Source organism: Fusarium vanettenii (genome assembly GCF_000151355.1).
Source record: "Fusarium vanettenii 77-13-4 chromosome 4 genomic scaffold NECHAsca_3_chr4_2_0, whole genome shotgun sequence".
NCBI classification, from domain to species: Eukaryota; Fungi; Ascomycota; class Sordariomycetes; order Hypocreales; family Nectriaceae; genus Fusarium; species Fusarium vanettenii.
Window position 1 is genome coordinate 722,766 of NW_003315879.1, and position 16,827 is coordinate 739,592.

General features: G+C 51.3%; 4 protein-coding genes across 4 annotated transcripts; 2 read left to right on the top strand and 2 right to left on the bottom strand.

Annotated features, from left to right (window-relative positions):
- Positions 1-82: 82 nt before the first annotated feature.
- Positions 83-1,426, bottom strand: NECHADRAFT_68167 (uncharacterized protein; the record flags this gene model as incomplete). Its single annotated transcript, XM_003051992.1, has 2 exons — positions 83-1,019; positions 1,071-1,426. 2 exons carry the CDS (start codon positions 1,424-1,426, stop codon positions 284-286), a joined length of 1,092 nt encoding a protein of 363 aa, XP_003052038.1. The 3' UTR covers positions 83-283.
- A 1,288-nt stretch (positions 1,427-2,714) lies between these two features.
- On the bottom strand, positions 2,715-3,425 carry NECHADRAFT_78817 (uncharacterized protein; the record flags this gene model as incomplete). The annotated part of the gene is made up of 1 exon (XM_003051993.1): positions 2,715-3,425. The coding sequence occupies one exon, from the start codon at positions 3,423-3,425 to the stop codon at positions 2,715-2,717; it is 711 nt and encodes a 236-aa protein (XP_003052039.1).
- A 4,558-nt stretch (positions 3,426-7,983) lies between these two features.
- NECHADRAFT_102532 (uncharacterized protein) lies at positions 7,984-9,558 on the top strand. The gene is made up of 2 exons (XM_003051548.1): positions 7,984-8,294; positions 8,360-9,558. Exons 1-2 carry the CDS (start codon positions 8,238-8,240, stop codon positions 8,849-8,851), a joined length of 549 nt encoding a protein of 182 aa, XP_003051594.1. The 5' UTR covers positions 7,984-8,237; the 3' UTR covers positions 8,852-9,558.
- A 1,236-nt stretch (positions 9,559-10,794) lies between these two features.
- Positions 10,795-11,436, top strand: NECHADRAFT_78819 (uncharacterized protein; the record flags this gene model as incomplete). Its single annotated transcript, XM_003051549.1, has 1 exon — positions 10,795-11,436. One exon carries the CDS (start codon positions 10,795-10,797, stop codon positions 11,434-11,436), a length of 642 nt encoding a protein of 213 aa, XP_003051595.1.
- Positions 11,437-16,827: the final 5,391 nt, after the last annotated feature.

Below are 16,827 nucleotides of genomic sequence, written 5' to 3' on the forward strand. Positions count from 1 at the left end.
CATGTGAAGGGTTGGATCTTGAGCTGGATAACCCTAATTAGGAGTGGGTCTATGCCTAGGACATGAACAGGCACATGGTTGTTTAGAAATGATGCATTTAGATATTCAAGTAGATTCTTATTTAAATACTAACAGGTTTTCGTGAGCCCGCTGCTCTTCAGTTCAGATGCTCGCAGCTTCCCATGATATCAAAAACAAGTAAAGACCGATAATTTTAACCGTGCACCAACAACGCCTATGCCTGTCCCTGTGGTGGGAACTTGTCGGCCTTTCAAAGGCCAGTCTAGTGCAACATGGACTTTCCAATCTCGCTCTCCCAATCCTTTGCTCGCTCGAAACCGTTGGAGTGTGTTTGGTAATCGAACAGGGCCTTGGCTACCTCCTCCTTGGAGGTCAAGACAAAGGGACCGTACTGAACGACAGGCTGGTCGAGAGGGGTGCCAGCAACAAGAGCCAGTCGTGCAGGCTTGGTCGCGCCAGCGTCAACCTCGAAGTGGACGACGTCGCCCTGGGGCTCAAAGACGATGTTGTGAAACTGCTCAACGACTCGGCGCTGGTCATCCTTTCCAACAATCACGTCGCCCTCGAGGGTGTAGGCAAAGGCGTTCCAGTTCTGGGGAAGAGGTTGAGTGATCTTTCCACCAGGGCGGATCTCAATGTCGAGGATCCAGACAGGGGTGTAGGCGAGGTCCTTGACAGAGTCGATGCCGTGGCTCTGGCCGGAGATGACCTTGACGGTCACTCGGTCGTCGTCGACCTTGGCGATGGGGATCTCGGAGGCGCGGAGATCGCGGTAGCGAGGCTCGCAGGCCTTGAGGTTGCTGGGCAGATCGACCCACAGCTGGAGACCAACATTGGTGTCAAAGTTCTGGGCGGGCATCTCGCTGTGGACGATTCCCTTGCCGGCAGTCATGAACTGAAGGTCGCCGGCATGGATGGTTCCCTTGTTACCGGCGAAATCTTCATGATCAACGCCGCCCTCGAGGAGATAGGTGATGGTCTCCTGGCCTCGGTGGGGACTTTGGGGGTGTTAGTGATGAGACGGGAAGTGGGGTTAGAGGAACACATACTGATCAGGGAAACCAGCGCCGGGCTTGATGGAGAAGTGGTCGAGCATAAGAAAGGGTGAGAAGTTTCGCAGCTGAGGAGTTCCGATTGAGCGTCGGACGCGGGCACCAGCGCCCTCGGACTGCTCAATGGCGAGGAAGACCTTGCGGATGGTTCGAGAGACAGACATTTCTGTAGCGTAAAGGTGATGGTCTGTGTTTGTTTTGTTGTTGGAGATGAAAAAGGCAGCGGGTGTCAGTGTCTTTATAAACTCAAAGGCGACAGTTGTTGTGTCTTGGATACGATGCTGGAAGAGTACAATGGCAGTGAGAGCAACCAAGAGTGAGATGATTGTGATGATGTTTCGAAAGAGGGTCATGTCCAAGAATGGCGGCCGACGAGGGGGACTTAAATAGATGTGAGAGGGGTAAAAACGATGAGAATATGCTTTCCCAAGCAAAGACAAATGCGACAACGATGGGTTAGAAGTACATCGAAGCAGCTCCAATTGTCCAATTGCCCATGGCGATTCAGCCGGTGGGGACAAAAAAGTTGGGAGGTTTGTCACTTTTACATCAGCAGAGGCATAACGCTTGTGGATTTGGTGGGTTTGGTAAGGCTGACCCAATCGTCGGCTAAAGAGGCGCGATTACTAAGGGTGACGAGATGGTTGGTGGGCTTCTTTCATTCCACAAGAACTCACTTCTATTGATGATGATTTTGAAGTTTATTAGTTTTCGGGGTTTATAGATTTTCATTTCTGCTCTCTACTTTGAATCTAATCAATGGCAATGGGGTGCTTCGTGTTACATCAGGGACCACACTCGAGTCACCAGAAACGAACATCACCAACATGAGCCAAATAGCATGACTATCAAGTCTGAAAGTCCCAAATACAAGTAAATTGGCACATACCCCATGTAAACCCAATCGTTGATCAAGTATCCGAGCGATAAAACCGAGGTTGCATCTACGCCAACAGTCACATCATGACAACAGTGGATACCTCCCTACCCATGATGGGTGGGCTCTTAGCAAACGGCCCAGCATCGAACCTGGCCATAAGAAACGGCGTGTCTAGTGCATCATGCATCATGATCTGATATCTCGGAAGCTAATTGATAAGCGGCAGATGAGTTGCATGCAGGTCCATCATGACAGCTAATATGTGACCATCATGCGCTGGTCAGCTTACGTCTTGTGCATGGGTACTGAAGTCATGACACTCTTTTGTCAAATCTTGTCAGTGACTCGTACTGTCGGTAGCTTAGTGTGTTGTCAAGAGACCTTTGATGTAAATCGCAGCTATCAGTTCAAGACTCTTACACAGCATGGCCCTGGCTGGTCAATTGGAGAGCAGTGCCTCTCCCGGTTTCGGACTTTGTCAAGATCAAGGCACAGGGACTGATAAGACTTGACGAATGAGCGCAGCTTGTCCCATATGTATCTCCGCCTCTTGCAGAGAATACCACGGCAGATAGACACAGGGTTTATGCCACAATGCCGGCAGAGTAAAAGCCAGTGCCACATAACGCCGCAGTGCTGGACCCGGAGGCCAGTCGCAAGTCCACGTCAATGATTACACGTAAGAAAAGGCCATGGCTAATATCAAAGAAGGACCGCATCCTCGAATAACCATTACTTCCTCCCTCTTGAACAGATCCTGACTACAGCTCCTCCACCTCATCCCCTAGATAACCCATCTCATGGAACAGTCGCAGAGTCTTGGGCGACTGCGGATCACAGAGTACCACTCCATGCCCAACAAGATGCTCAGTGACCATCCGATACATGTACTCAGCCTCGTCTTCATATACAGACATCTCAATCTCCATCAGGTGCAACGTCCCAGCCACAACATCATCCAGCTTAGCCTTGCGACCCAAGATCTCTACCTTCCACTTGCCATCAGGGAACGGTCCATACGGAACAAGTCCGTCCCAGTTAATCTCATGATACGTCTCTGCAAAACGAACCTGCTCGGCGCTCCAGATCCTGCGTTTCTCCCCGCTAAGGGAGTATCGCTCGCCACAGGTATACAGCACACGATCACCGTAGCGATCCCACACGCACTCAGCCGTCGGCGGCGTATAGAGCGGCTTCTCGTTAAAGCGCACCTTTATAACAGAAAATGGCGAACCTTTGTTTATCTTTGTGCGAAACATGACGCCTTGCTGGGCATGTGACGGGGGCAGAGTGTCAAAGTAGGTGATGGGGTTCCGTTTATATGGGGGGCGAACATGATCGCCCAGCTTCTCGAGCACCGTCTCTGGATCGCGATCGCATATCGACCACTGGAGATGAGTCTTGTTTCCGGATGTTTGACTGAGCGAGGGGGAGGCGAGAAGTATCCAAGTGAGGGGTGTGTGGAACTTCATTTTCTCCCAAGTATCATGGTGCAAGTTGTAAGGGAACTATTGCACAGGACGATGAACGAAAAGATAGTCGGGTTCAAGTTTATATATATACAAATCGAGCGTGAAAAGGGGCTTGGCTTTGTACATGCGATGATCAATGTCTCACCCGCCAGCCTCGTTTTTTTTCTTCTTCTTTTGTGGCGGACAAGCCTAGTGATTACACGGCGATGAAGCCATCATGTCCTCATGACAGGCAGGACAAACTAGGGTCTGGTGTTTAAAAAAGAATGTCAGCGAACAGCCACGCGCCCAATCACGCCACCGAATTGACACTCCAACATCCGCGATCTTTTGTTTTGCTCCGGAGATCGAGTAGCAGGCGAACTTATCTTGGGAGGAGCATGTGAGCACGGAACCTAGGCGCCTGGTGTGCCAGCCATGAAACTCAGCGGGAGGTTGAGACAATGTATGCTTATCAGTTTCTCGTTAATGTGATTGTTTCTAGGGTGGTCTAGCGTTGGGTTAGGAGCAGATATGGCTTCTCTCTAGGCTGTTGTGTAATTCCTCGATATGCTGTTCAACGTAGTAGATCCGATATCACGACAACAAACAAGCCGTCAAAATGAATACCGCCGAGGGAACACAAACATGACTTCCACGTAACCCTCAAAACACGATAACAAATCCCAACTCTAACACATCTACCTCTTCATAGAGGACGTGACTCACGTGCTTGTGCTTGATGGGTTGCTTCGCCACCGAGTCTAATATCTAGGTATAGGGTAGCTAGTTTATACTTGAATACTTCAAGATGATACTCACAACCTGATATATACAGAGTTTCAGGGCTGAATGATCACACATGCCAAGGAAATGATACACCTTGATCTGGAAGTCGGCATCTTTCAATTCCTCACTCCTTGATGCCAAAAACATGTGCAAACCATATGCTCATGAACCTCTCCCGATGCCACTAGTTCCCATGGTTGATCAACCCGAGGCCTGAAACCCAGCCAATCATGAAGCAAAGTCCGGGGAGTGCTCGTCAATGATCATCTTAGATCCATGGCAGCCAGAGTTTGGCGGCTCGTCAAAAACTCTTCTCTTGACTGTCAGCAATGCGTTGGCGAGGCGTTCTCATGGCTTGCGCCGCGTCCATGCAGAACGAACTTGGGCTCGCTTATGTTCGGGAGAACCGCCAGCCATGAACTGCAGAGCTCGGAAACCTGCCGACTCAAGGGGCTTTTGTATCCCGGGGATCCTCACCAACCAGAGAGATAACAGCTAGATCTACAACGCCTACATAGGGCTATCTCTTAGCCCAATGCAGGGAGTGACCGGTCAGCCTCTGCCCCACACCAGCTCGCCTTGATCATCCTGGGGTTGAGCCATCGCGACAGGACATGATTTTCACTCAACGACAACATCAACATCGAATCCTGCATCTGTCCAAGAAGGACTCAGCCACGTGCCGTCCCAGCGCCCGACTGTGCATGCAGTGTCGAGTATCGTTACCAACCATCGGAGCATGCATGTTGCTTAGTTGACCGTTGACATGTCGGACCAGATTTGCGTTTTATGGCACACACATCACAGACAAGTCAGCAGGCTCTCCTCAATCCTCACCAAGATGGGAAAAGAAACGCGACCAAAGCCTGGCATGATACCAGGAAAAAGAAAAAGAAACCAACAGAGCAGGGTATAGCATCCAAAAGTCCACGCCGGACTCATCGGAAACCATACAATCAATCACCTTGGCCCTTAAGGTTTCTGCAGTCAGCCCTCATTGGAAATTGGTCGAGCGGCGCTGTTGATGTTGCACGTAGCGCTTGTCACCCCTCCTTCCAAAATCTGCATCGCCCGCCCAAGAGGAATGATGGCGTGTCTGTGTCCTCACTTGCCAAGTCGATCGCGGAAGATTGCCCCGGGAAGACTTGACCGACACGGTTACCCGACATGCCCAGGCTGGCTCTGCTCTGTCGAGGACGCGCCGAGAAATGAAAGCTGGAGAGTGTAAACTTGGAGATGCGGGATCTAAGATGGTCGGTCTCGGATAATGCCCCTCCTACCTAGAAGGAGGGTAAGTTAAGTTGGACATGGGGTAAACTCCACGGGGAAGGGACCCTTTGTCCCGACATGCATCGCCTCATTGCGACTTCGTTTGCGTGTAGCGAAACCATCTGTAGCGAACCTCACAGAAGCGATCCAATGCGCGAGCAAACACACACATCGAGGACGGGATGGACGAGCGGATGAGGTGACGGCCTGTCGTCGAACATGCCATTATCAGCACTGGTCGGTGCTCCGAGCCAGGTCCGTTATTCGAGACTCATGATTGAGGCCGATGCATCAGGAACCGGGACCGGCTGTCGGAGGGTTACACAACAAGGGACGGACGGCCGGTCCCATTGGCCTGCTTTTTTTTCGTATGAAGCTTCCGGGGACATGTTTGAATCCCTTGCCTGGCCTGGCCGTGTCTCGCATCGCAGTCGCAATATTTGATCAACTTTTGACATGTGAATGTGGCTGCCAGTGGGCCGTGGGGCATCGCATCGCGGGACTGACGACTTCAACGACAGGGGAACGCCGGAGGTGCATGCCACGCAGCAGGGGGTTCAGTCCGGATTACAAGGGTTCCGTGGGGCCCTTGGTCGGTCGATAAGGCATTGGCGATGCCATCAACGTGATGCGGCAAAGGAGAAGAGGTTGAAATAGGAAGCGAATTCGTGACCACGGGACTAAGCGACCGAGAACAGGGCCGCTTTTCTAGAATCAACCTCGACCACCTGGCTTGGCACCCGAGGCCATTCATCAAGCTCGTGCCTGATATCGTCGTGTAGCCGCGGCAGCAGCTGGAACGAATCCCGCCAAGTTGGGCATGGGGGCGGGACGTCCCTTATCAATTTCTCTGTTTTCGCCTCGACGCAGCAATCCAGAAGACTCGAGCCAAGCCAGACGACACCGTATCCGGCTTGTTTTCGCGCGGGTGCGTCTGGACATGTCGTAGTAGTGAGTAATTGAGCATGCTTGGGCTCAAACTCTCCAATGCAGAGAGCGGTTGGCCTGGTTGGATCCAATGCTTCCATGATATCTGTGCGCCATGTCTAACAGGGCAAATCTGTTGACGGAGAGCCAATCGCTGTGCCATTCCACGCCGAGCACGAGGGAGGAGGGAGACGAATGAAGAGATAAGACGCGGATGGAGATTGGAGGCGCGCCTTGACGACAGCCACTGACCAAGCGCTTGTGCGCCAACACAGACTCGGATGGGATCCGGTTGAAACGCAATCATGACGAGGAATGAGGTTGTAGTGTAGTGTAGCTGCAGGCGCTTCCACAACTTCTCACATTTGGCTCTCGGATTCTCGTGTATACAGATCCCGGTTGGAGAAGACGTGAGGTCAAAATGCTCCAATTCACAAGCCGGCAGAAAGCCCTGGATCAGGATCAGGATCAGGATCACCGATCCGTTTGATCCATCCCAACGCCAAGTCCCGTCCGAATTACCAGAACGAGCACATCTCACCCGTCGCGGCTAGGCGCAATCTGTGATCAACGCCAAGGGTTACGTGGCGTTGAATGTTGGCGAATGTCATAGCTGCAGGATATGGAAGGGCAAAGTACTCGGCAGATGGCTTTTGCTTTGTTGGGAGAGCGAGCGAACGGGTTGATTCATGAAACTGAGAGTGGATGGTGAAAAAAAGGTCTCTTACTCTGTGTCTTGTCTTGGTGGAGGGGAAGGAGGAGCCACTTTCACATGCCAGATCAACAGGGGGCATGAGCAAGCGCAAGAGCAGGCAAAGAGCAAACAAGAGCCTCGACAGGGATGGAGGAAGAGCACAGCAGCTTAAGCCCAGCAAAAGGAATGGGGCTTCAGAGTGTGCGGCTGAGTGGAACCACTCTCTGCTCCAGCACCGATGGTGTCACGGCGGCCCAACAGCACCCCACCACGCGCAATACTGTACCTTGTGAGGTTTTTGATCTGATTGTCACAGGCCGTCAAGACGTGCGTGTGGCTTTGTAGGAAGCAGGGACTGAAACACCAGCTCGAGACAATCAGCGGAAAAATAAGAGCAATGAGGATCAAATGCCATATCAAAAGGGAGACTCAACAACGCCCCAGGAACATATGAGAGACAGCTGACGGAACCAGGGACCAGCCACAGGTACAAGCTTGAGGCGAACCAAAAGGTACCCCACCCACCAAGAATAGCTGGAATCGATACCCGGTAGAGTACCAGCACATGCTCACCCGCATGCGCGCATGCACATGCTAACGCTGCCATGGATGGGTGGATGAGGTAGCTCGCGATGGCAAAAAGCTACCATCTACACGCCTAGTGGACGGCCTCTCCAGTGGTTGAGGTACATCCTCCCTTACCTTGCTATACCCCCAATTCCCTGATACGGACATCAACTTAATTGCTACCTTCCTACACTCTACCTACGTTCGCGGCCGGAACCTGGCCTGCTTGTGGCGTCCCACCATCCATACCTCCTCTTACATATCCATATCACTGCCCTCCCGCTCGGAGCTGTTTTGTCTCTCCCTCGTCTCCTTTTTAGCCTCCGCTGGACCCCTTCCACTGCTGCATCTTGTCTTCTCATCATCTCCTCATCCTTTTCCGTCAGCTAAAAGCCGTCGCCTATCCTGTCCCTCTTGCTCAGGGTTTCCCTTGCTATCTTGCGGTACTTCGTCACCTTGTCGTCATATCAGTCCGACACCTGCCGCGACTCGATCGACCGAGCCCATTTGGCTTATCTATTCCCCAACCATAAATCAGTTCCCGCTTATACCGGCTCCTCGCCCAGCACACTCACAAACTCATCACAATGTCTTCTCCTCAGGTCAACGGTGATGTGAGCGCTGCTCACTCGGCGTTCATCCAGGTATGCGTCATTGGTCTGGTCCTATCACATGCTTTGACTTCGCGACTAACATCAAGGCGCGATAGCATCTCCTCGCCTACCCCGTCATTAGCGACGGCGTCCACACTTTCAAGGCCAACGAATACGGCCAGAAGTCTATCCAGCTCAGCGACGCCGCTTACCAGACCTTTGCCGCTCCCGTTATTCCCTGGTTTCAAAGGCCCTACCAGTATGTCTCGCCTTACGTCCAGAAGGTCGACTCCCTCGGCGACAAGACCCTCGACCGCATCGACGAGCGATTCCCCGTTGTCATGAAGCCCACCGAGGAGCTTTACAACAATACCAAGGGCCTCATCCTTCTCCCCTACCACAAGGGCCTCGAGGGTCGGGACCACGTCTTTGAGGTGTACAGCTCGGAATACAAGAAGAACGAGCAACCGGGCCTCGTCGCTCACGGAAAGGCCGCCGTTATCACTGCGCTCGTCGTTAGCAACGAGACGCTCTCTTGGATCAGCTCCTTCCTGCACCAGAAGAAGGCCGAGGCAACCAACGCTGTCAACGAAAAGATCAACCAGTAGAAAACGGTCGCCAGCAGCCTGATCGCGCTTATACCCTCCCTTTTTCCGTTTTTCTTTTGGATTTGCCTTTGAAACATGAGGCATCTCCCAGTGTACTCCTCTTATAGTTTCGTTCTGGGGTTCTCAGTCTTGCGACAAGAGTGGAAAGCCAGCCCGCCTGTTCCAAGAGCTGGCACATTTACAACTTGAATCTTTTCGGGGTTTTCTCTTGCGTCTTATCCGCCTAGTCCTTCGCCCATCATCCCCAAAGGTTCTTTATCGCTCCCGCCGAGCACTCTAATAACGCCGATTCCGATGCTGTAGGCATACGTCCTCGTCATGACGCCAGGGAGGGGTCGGCAGCGTCCTACTTGGGAACGCAAATGTGCAGCCAGACGCGCCCGGGGTAGTACTTGACGTTTGTTGACGATGGATGTTACGATTATGTGCTATTGGTTCTCAAGCTTATGATACTTCGGATGTGTCGATTACCGGTGGGAGCTGAGATTGCCAGACTGATGCGGACATGGAAAGACCTCAAAATCGAGAGTTAATAGATTTCTTACATTTTATTTTGAATGGAATGCGTGTATTTCTCTGGGAATATGTCTCCTTCCTCTTGCGGTCTCACTTGTTGGGTGAGTTTGACATGTCTTGAGCCCAGAGCAGTCTAATAATGGGTTTCGAGCAGAACCAACAATACCTATTAATCTATCCCAATCACTCAGTAAAATATACATCTGTATCCATAGCCACCGTTAGGTAAGTCTGCTGCGCTAGATGAGTTTCCTCTTAGGCGCGCGTGTTGGTGGTTAGCTTGTTCAAGCCCAGGAATTCCTTGTACACGGCCTCGGTGTGCTCAAAGAGCTCAAGGTCGGCGAGATTTCTACAATGATAGATATTTTTCTCCGAAACTCTTAGCTTGAAGCGCAAAATATTATGCGAGCTTTAACTTGCTTGTCACAAACTTGCTGCAAAATCCGCTTATCCTAAGGCACTCTTACACGTTCTGTGCTTGGGGTCACATCTGGGCGGATGAAGTGAGCCACCAGTTATGTGCTTTTTTTTACTTGGAGGTAGCATCTATCCCAGAAATTGTGATATTGTGCTGGTATTCCCCTTTTCTTATTTCAACTTGGGTCCAGTTCGGTAAAGGGGGTGTGCAGAGCCCTATCTTTATCAAGACTTCTCTCCCTACCACACAATCATCCGCAAGTGCCATTTCAACGCCAAGATAAAGGCTGAAGAATATCATCAAGTGTATCACCAAAGAGTATTTCACAGGTATCATGTACGAAATTAAGACCTAGTCGGCGTTTAGCCTGCATGTATAAAAAGCTCGTCCACCAGAGCAGACCTGAAGGGCGAGGAGGTGTGCGAGGAGGGACAACCACAACTGAGTACATGTAACGGGAACTGGGTAATGAACAGATTGAACTCAGTCTGAGAACAAAGAAAGAATGTTGATTCAAATAAGTTACAAAGACACTTACTCAGAAAGAAAACCCACCTCTTTGTATAGGTGTCCACCAGTATGATTGATTGATACAACCTCCACCATGCGGTCAAGTTGCCGAACTGCCGTTTCTAGCCATTTAGGAATATGGTATCATCAAGAATTCTGCCAGATTATAAAGTCATGGCTATTCTATTGAAGCATGATTAACTTTTCTGCCGCTCCTTCCGCGTGACGTCTAAGTTTTTCAGAGTGCACAAATGCAACGTTTGGATACATCACTTTAAAGATGACTTTGGCGTTTGCACATTTCTGACTCATTGTCACCTGCTACGGGTACATAAAGACTACTTCTGAGCCCGTTCTGACGTGATGCCTCGTTTTATCCATCATCATCACATTACCCTTGCTTAAACTCATGCCTCCGACCTTCTAAGCTTACCAACCGCAGTCCTCGTCTTATTGACAACCACACAACACGTCACAAGGAGAATTTCCAAGAGTCAGCATGGTCATTGATAAAATCGAGAAAGTAACTCCAGCTGGAGTCTCCCCGCGGGGCAAAGTTGTCGTCCTAAATGGCTTCCCTGGCACAGGGAAACTGACCATTCTCAACAGCCTGCAGTCGAGGCTGGCAGGTCAGGACACTCTTATCATTGACAATCACTTCATAATCGACCCGGTACAGAAGATATACCCTGATCGGGGTCTGAATCACTACTACCTACGGCAGCAACTGCGCCAGGTCATCTTTAAGGAGATCCGAAAGATGGTAGACCGAGGGTGTGTCGTTTTGATGACGGCTTGTCTGGGAAACAACGAAGGGGACCGCAAGGTTTTGGATGAGCACCTTGATATTGTCCGCGGGACCGATATGCCCATGTTTTGGATCAACGTCGGCTGTGATCAGCGCACCCTGGAGGAACGCCTGACAAGGCCAGAGCGAGTTAAGGGCAACAAGGCCAAGCTTACCAACGTCGAGATACTACGAGGCATGACCAAGCACAGCCGGATCATTATGCCTTCAGGGACGCGGCACAGACTGGAGGACATCAACCTCGTAACCGCCAGTTTGGACGTGGGCGGAAGCATTGAGGAGGCTGTGAATAAGGTCTACAGGGTTGTGGAGGGAAAACACTCGAAGCTGTAGCATGAAGCAGCTGGGTCATTTTGGCACGAGGGCGTTTGGTTTGAACAAAATACGATACCCATGCCTTTGCTTTGGCTCGCTTGGTCGAGATTGTTTGAGAGGCGTTTTGGAGAAGAAAGGCATACTCCCGCCCTGCTGTTTGTATTTGTTGCTTTGATTCGTTGAATATATGTCAAAACGGCCTTTAACACCCATGTTAGTAGAAACATTATTGCTGTCGGCATGCATTGATTACCAGGCCGCTATTGCCTTACTATTGAACCACTCTGTGTCCTCCCATAGACACTCGTTGGCCAGTTCTATTCTATCCTTCTATTCTAACGAGGAACGATGCCCTAATCTCGCGGCCAATGTTGGCCATGGCTGAGATGGTTTATGATCTTTTTAGGTCGAGTAGACACCAAGTGTCATCGTTTGGGACCTCGGAGCAAGATTTTCATGTCATCATACCTCATTTCGCCAGTAAATTGGCACGAGTTGATCCCTTGATTCATTCAAGGTCGTATTTCCAGCAAATCGGTTAGGCGAGGCGGTTGAGATTATACCTGGCCTGTTACCTGGAAGATGCCTGCTCAGTGTCAACATGTTGTCATACCTAATCTTGAGCGGTTCGGTGATGAGGTTACTCGCACCTGTGTGCTAAATGTTTGGCTGGCGTGTATATACGGTTGACAATCCTATTCATGGCATAAATATACTGATGGGTTGTTACAGTCTCTAAATGCTGTCTCAGTGGTGACAGAAAGAAACAAGGAGAGTGCCAGCCAGAGACAACCTCAACAACAGCCTTGCTCCACGCGTCTACAAACATTCACTTACTACTCCGGGCCAAATGAGATGTAAGCACTATAATGTATGATCGCAGTCGACATCCATGAAATGTAACCAAACTACCAGATTGCTGGTCCAAGATAATACCAGTGCTGAACGCAACCGCCATAGCATTAACAATGTTACCCTAGACGGGCACAATGACATCGGCAAATCACTCAATGACCCTAATGCTAAAGAGCTGCTGAAATAGTACCGCATACTAGTATCGGCGGAACCGAAATCAACTGGTCCCAATACTGCGGTTGACCGTTGGTACAGGTAGGCGAACGCCGGGGCATATCTGCAAGACGCGAAACATTTGACCTCATGGTGATTTAGGCTATTAGCACAATATGCGTGTCACTGACGGATAGCTATTTCAAGGACAAGACGGAGAAACAAATTTGAGATTACCAAACAATGTACGGGCGCAAGAGTCGAAATGGGAGTAAGCCCCGATGTCTTCCCACGGGACTGGTGACGATCCCCGGCAAGCGATGACGGTGGGAGTGGAAAAAATGCAATGACGATTCGGCCTTGGACGGGCAAACTCCTGAGGCAGTACCGAAAGGAGGATCGACAAGAGTCCAGGGCTCCAAGCGAGGGCTTCTAGATAGGGACGGGAGGACAAGCCCAAAGGAGTCCAAGGCGACTGGGAAGAGAAGAGAAGGGAACTCTTCGGCGTTAGGATTTTGACAGGCAGGGAAGTTCTACGAGCTCGGAGTGCGCGTGGGTATGTGCGCAACGCGACAGAGAATGGGACGTTGACCCCGGGCATGGACATGGCTGTTTGATTAGACGCGGATCATGGGACGTGAGAGGGAGAACAAGGGCCGGCCGCGAGGAGGAGGGTTTCTCCTCTGCGGTGTTTTTCTTCAGCACATTAATTAGCAATGAGGCCTTGCCATGTACTACATGGTCGCGGCATATACGAGCAGAGGGCAAACGACAGGTCTCATCGACAGACATGTTAGGTTGACTGCCGAATCTGAGCTCCGTCGGAAGTCTAAGGGGGGGAACACACACATTTTGGTGAAACTGAGGCGTCCCCCCGTGTGGCTTGACATCCTCGGGGGGAAGTCTTAAGTGAGTGAATAAACTGTTGGACGAGTCAAAAAAAAAAAAAGGAACAAGAGAGAGCCGTTGGTTAAAGGCCGTTTGTCATTGTTGATGGACGCGAGGAAGTGGGGGAACCCGTCTGTGATAGATGAGTGACGGACGGGCGCCATCTCATACTTGAAACGCGCCGAGGCCATGGGGAAATCGAAGAGGATGCAGAGTGCATAGAGTAGCACTCATGGTGGGCCTCGTGCTAAGTGATAGCAGAGGTCCCCGATAGGATGGCCTCGATGAACTACGCACAGATGCTCACGGAGCTGTGTATCGTATCGCCAGTGGAAGAGGAGCACGTCCATGGCTTGTTCTCGTGTACCGAGGGTATGGGAGATGCATCTCCGTAACATCCTATGTACAGCCCAGTACCAGACAATGCAGGGCCACTAGCTGAACCTTTTCCCTGAATTAATGACATGCACAGACTGTATAATATCGCGGGGACCAAACGTCCCGGATTGCAACGTTGTCGCCACGAACATGTGGCGTCGACGTTGAACACACGAGAGACATGAGTAAATGGCGTCAGGCTTGACATTGCTCGGACAAGGCCTGTGCTACCTCCCGGCTATATATCGATCGAATATTGGTTGTATAAATGAAAAAGATTAGCAGCCGCCGCCGATGGCACTGATGGCGGTTGGGCCTCCTGTCCCGTCACTCCACTGACACTTGGGGACCCCCGGGGGATGATGCTTTATCTGTAACATATCTTACTCGTGGAAGTATTGCTCGGGCCTGTCATCTGATTTATGATGGCATCTCCTAATTAAGGGTTGATGGATGGCGCGCGCCCCTCATGTGAAGTCAAAAGTCAGGCAACAGATGAATCAATCAATTGAGCCCAACTCGAAACGTGTTGCTGTGATTACCCTTGAGGTTTGTAGTCTCTGTGCCGCTTACTTGTGAATGACATACATAAATAGATACATCGCTTGTGCAATGCTGATCCGCACAGGCAATCGACAGTGGGAAATGCCGTGCTGACAGCCTTTTGAGTGCATGCAGCACGCAACTCCGCATGCACCCTGTTCCCTTTCGCGAGAGAAGCCATTAGCACAGCAGCCGGACTTGCTCGCTTGAGCAGAGAATGAAGCCAGAGGACGCGCAGCCTTCCCGTTTCGTTTCTCTGCTCCAGGGGGACCCTTGTCGATCGTTTCCGCGCCTGGGCATGCTGCCCGTCGTTAGGCTGGTCTGGAACAAAGCTTTCGCATGTCGAATTCAGGCACAGCAACAGGAACAGGAAACAATGGCAGTGACAGTATGGGAGAGATGGTGTGGAGGGACGGTTGATGGTGGGTGGGATGGATGGAAACGAAGTGTGATGTGATGGAGGGGTTGAGTTGAGGGGACTTGACTTTGTGAATGGATCTATCTATGCTGGAGATGGGCAGGTTGTGTCGGTGTCTGTGCTTGCTTGTACGAGATATCCCGAGATTCATTGTTTCTTTTTCCTTGCCTTCCTTGCATTGCCTTGTCACGGCCAACCCGACTTGTTGGACTGAGTGAAACCAGCTCTGGCCACCTACCCAGATGTGTGAAATATTTCTGTAACAGCTCGCCGTAGCCCGCCGCTCAACGACGAACAGTTCCACTGCGAGTGTTGCTTTTTCGTTTCTGCCCATCTTGCACAAAGAAGCGCCATCCAGAACCTCTCGCCCGTAGTCGGTACAGATAATTTCCCACGTTGGAGACCACAACTCTCTCCCCCCGATTGCGATTGGTCAAGCCATGCGTGCTTCTGAAGCCGGGGGTTCGCGGACGTGGGAGCGACCCCCGCTCTCAAACAAGGGTTGAGGGTCCAGGTGGAGATGCCACTCTCGATCCCTGTTGGTGGCCACGCGCAACAGGTGAGACAGAGGACGAGACTCGAGAGAAACAGAGGCATCGAGACGTAGAATGGAAGGAATTTTGAGACTTATTAGATCATTTAGGGTCTTTCGGTTTTGGAGACGAGAAGGAATGTAAGTCTCCAAGTAAACAACAACATCTCTAATTGCTTGTGATAGTCACTCTGGAAACTGCCTGCAAACGATGACAAGATTGACTGGTAACAAGGCCTGTAGCCCCGGTAATAGAGCCGACTATACCGGCTCCCCGCCTGTTCACAGCTCTACAGCAAGAAAACAATGAATTGTGCAAAGTTGTCAACCAACAGCTCAGAGAGAAGAAAGAACAGTGAGTGGATTCATTCCCTCCCTCCCGTCCCTTTGCCGAAACTCTCAAGGCGATAGATGGACGGGCAGTGTGGAGCCCCCAACACGCAACGGGCGGGCTTCCGTCGGGTACGGTACTGGAGACTGAACAAGGAGCTGGTTCAGCTGCGCCGTAGCCTTGTACCAGATACTTTGAGTGATGCAGTGCTTTTGAGTTTTTCCCCTGAAAACCGCCTGGGGACAGTTAAAGGAGTGTCCGCCTTTGCCCACTCTCCAGCTGGAGCTCTCCACTCAATGGATCCTCCTGCAGCTCGCAGTTTGACCTGAACTGACAACAGAGAGCTGACAAAGAAAGAACTGGCTGGCTCTCAGTGTCTAGTGTACGGCTGTGCCCGTGTAACAAAAAAGCAATCATACCAAGTAGGTTGCATTAATTAATGGTCTCTTTGCTGCAATGAACGCAAAGACGGTTAGTTCACACAACGTCGGCAGTAGCGTCCAAAACAAAAGCTCATTCCAGCCAGCCTAGGACAAGCCATCCCACACCATCCATCACATCCACTTTCAAGCAACTGGGAAGCGTAGCGTCCATCAATTCCGCCGCCGTCGCCGCCGCAAGCAAGCCATGTACCTCCCGTACCCAAGACCCAAGGGCCCATGACCCCTGCACAAGCGTGCAGTGTGCCCCTTATGGCCCCTGGTATCTCAGCCCCTCCCCTTGGAGGAGGCATGGGTCCGGTAGCTCCTAATCAAGCCCCTAATGTAGGTACCTGCGCAGCCGATCCCTTACGTTGGGTCGTCTTCTTGTCTCCCGTCAGTTTCCTCTCGGTTCGGTTGTGCTGTGAGGGGAGAGTCTGTTACGGATACCGATAGTCTGGGCTTCCCCGTTGAGAGAGCATGATGGAGAGAACATGAATGACATATTCCTGATTCACTGACCGAGCCTGACATCTCGTACATTCAAAAGACCTCTCTACTCTGCCTGTGACCCCCTAATAATTCCCCGGCCGTGACCAAGCAAGCCGGCCCAGTGAGGAGGCCAAGATCCCAGCTCGAACCCAGAGAAGCAGGGAACAAGGCCCCTGGCCCCCATCCTTCCTTTTTCTGCATATCCCGCCGTCCGTCTCACCTTTTCGCCCGCCGAGCCTGTCCCTTTGGCGCTCACTCGAGTATCTACAGGTATCTTCTCAACTGAAAGGGTACGTACTCCTCTCTTGAAGCTGCAGAATTGGTGGTGCTTTTTCTCCATTCCTTCCTTGACTGGCGTCGCAGCTTGTCTCGCTTGGTTGCTTCCTTTTGGCTCTTACCA

Bases quoted from the DNA above. Each gene is read 5' to 3' on its own strand.
- NECHADRAFT_102532 (XM_003051548.1), top strand. From the start codon at position 8,238: ATGTCTTCTCCTCAGGTCAACGGTGATGTGAGCGCTGCTCACTCGGCG. The intron at 8,295-8,359 runs GTATGCGTCATT...AAGGCGCGATAG, and splicing joins CTCACTCGGCGTTCATCCAG to CATCTCCTCGCCTACCCCGT.